The sequence below is a fragment of the Papaver somniferum genome, chromosome 9, assembly GCF_003573695.1.
Source record: "Papaver somniferum cultivar HN1 chromosome 9, ASM357369v1, whole genome shotgun sequence".
NCBI classification, from domain to species: Eukaryota; Viridiplantae; Streptophyta; class Magnoliopsida; order Ranunculales; family Papaveraceae; genus Papaver; species Papaver somniferum.
In genome coordinates this window covers 153,658,638-153,660,935 of record NC_039366.1, presented here as the reverse complement: position 1 = coordinate 153,660,935, position 2,298 = coordinate 153,658,638, and the positions used below count along the sequence as shown (strand labels likewise).

Below are 2,298 nucleotides of genomic sequence, written 5' to 3'. Positions count from 1 at the left end.
CTACAATTACCGATAAAACGAGCAAAGAACCCTAGGTAGATGTCATCTGTTTGCTCCTTCTCCTCTTTCTTCTTTGCATGTAAAACCTAACTTTAGGTCATGATCGATGCAAAAGTCAACTGTAGGTTTCGGCAGTGGGTGCAATACTCACAGTAATCCCGTTCGTCCAACCTTGCGTTCAACTTGGCCGTGGGCATGCATCCTACTGATGCGCGGCTTCATGCGACCTCCTCCATTTTTTTTGCCGCCCAAGTGGGTGAAGATCCTATTGGGCCCGGCTGTACATGCTTGTCTCGAGGCCAATAGGACGTTCGAGCATGTAGTAACCATGAGGACGATCGAGCATATAACAGTCATGAAGACGATCGAGCATGTAGCAGCTTTACTCGATCCGGACGTGGGCATACATCTCGCGGCTTAACAATTTTTTTTTTCTTTTTTGCTGGCTTGTGATTACCCACCCATTTCTTCGTCCATGAGATTCGACCATTAGTGATCATGTTGAATTAACAGGTTGTGCATATGATCCCCTCTTAGCATGAAATAATAACTCTGTTCCATTGTGCTTCCTTGTAGTTATTTGAAAGTGAACGTAAAGAGTTCTCGTTAAGATGTCACCTGGAAATACTTCTTTCGCGAATCCAAGAAGTGCTAGCAATGGAAAAGATATGCCAAATATAGATGATGAGCTCTTTGTTGTGCCTTATCCGAATATTAGGACTCATCCTGGTCGTAAGATAACCCTCCTCACACGTTCAGAGAATGAAGAGGCTACTCCGTAAGTTTCTCCGACGCGTGTGATGAGGTTCTGTCTCCAAAAGAAAGAGTATCCAGCTTCTCCTATTGCTTTCAAGATTTGTCACACTCCACTGCGCTCTTATGAGGTATGGATGAGGTATATGTTGAGCAAGGAACGCATCAAGAGTAATTTGACTAAAGCGCAAGTTATTGAAGCTGTCATGGCGTCTGCAACACTGCATATTAAGAAAGATGTTGCGGGTTTAATCACTTTCATTTCTCGATGGTGTCCCTCCACGCACACGGCTATATGCAGATGGGGTGAGATGACCATCTCTTTAGAAAGCGTGGCCACTTTGTTGAGTCTTCCAGTTGCGAGAAATCTTCACTTTGAGTTGTCTGCTGAAGAAAATATGATGTTCGCCGCTCTAGTTAAGAAACCGGAGGAATATAATCAAACTGAATGTGATGAAAAATATTTTTATACTTGGTGGGTGTCTGAACGGTTTCCTACGCGGCCGAAAGCGGGCCAGGTGTTGGATGATGTACTCAGTGTTGTCGCGTTTTTATCCCTGTGGCTATCTAGAGATGTTTTTGATGATGGCTCTGGTAAGAAGATCATAAGAGAGAAACTCATCATGTTTGCTATTAAGCTGGCGCAAGGCGTAGTGCTTCCCCTAGGTAGTTTGTTCCTTGGGTCTTTGTACTCTCATCTGGATTCCCTGGCAGCGGACGTGTACGTTTCCAATGGATATATGAAGGTGGAGTCACATATTCACATCACTTTTCTCCAGGCATGCTTATGGGAGAACTTCAAAGGTTATGCTCATGTCCCTGCGATTTCGTTTCCAGTTTATATGGAGGTTCCAGAATACTTCGTTGGCAGAATGGGCGTCCAAAGCCTGGGTTGAAGCTCATCGATTTCTTTGATAATATGCACGCCATAGATTTCCGCCCGTGGGCACCGGTTCATTCTTTTGTGGTCCATCCAAAAACCTTTGTCTTTGTTTCTGATACAGTGTTGCACAGTGGAGAGAAAATAAGTCTTGGAGAGATCATATTTATGCGAAGCTGCACGCCAAGGATATGTTCCGTCCTTCTTTAATGAATCCCTTACTGTAGTTCCGTATAATATTGACAGAGTCGCTCGTCACATGGGATTTGATCAGGGTATTCCGTTTTATCGTCCGCCCATGCCTCCAATGGAGCTTTTGCTGCCGGTTTTTGATACTAACCTCTTCGCCGCAAAGAAGAGCCTTCCATTCTTGCTCCCAGGGAGGAAACCAGTGGCGACTAGTAAGTATAATGATTTATGGAGAGAAGATCTCCTGGCTTTTCAAAAATTCGCAGAAGATGTTGTAGCAGTCCCCGCGTGACATGCCTTACTCTGAGATTTTGAAACAACATAAGTTGTTGAAGCAGCTTCCCTCGGGTAAACAAACCCATAGTTCTAAACAAGGTGCGCAGTCCCAAGGAGAAAGAGGCGCGGTAAAAGGGACATGCAGGTGGCGTTCGAAAGACTCCGACTGCTCCGGTAATATTCAACTCTTCTAATATGCA

The 2,298-nt window shown here is 44.7% G+C and overlaps 1 protein-coding gene across 1 annotated transcript; it reads left to right on the top strand.

The window, feature by feature from the left end:
* The first annotated feature begins 800 nt into the window (after window positions 1-800).
* On the top strand, window positions 801-1,649 carry LOC113312736. Its single transcript, XM_026561475.1, has one exon. It carries the CDS (start codon window positions 801-803, stop codon window positions 1,647-1,649), a length of 849 nt encoding a protein of 282 aa, XP_026417260.1.
* The last annotated feature ends 649 nt before the right edge of the window (window positions 1,650-2,298 follow it).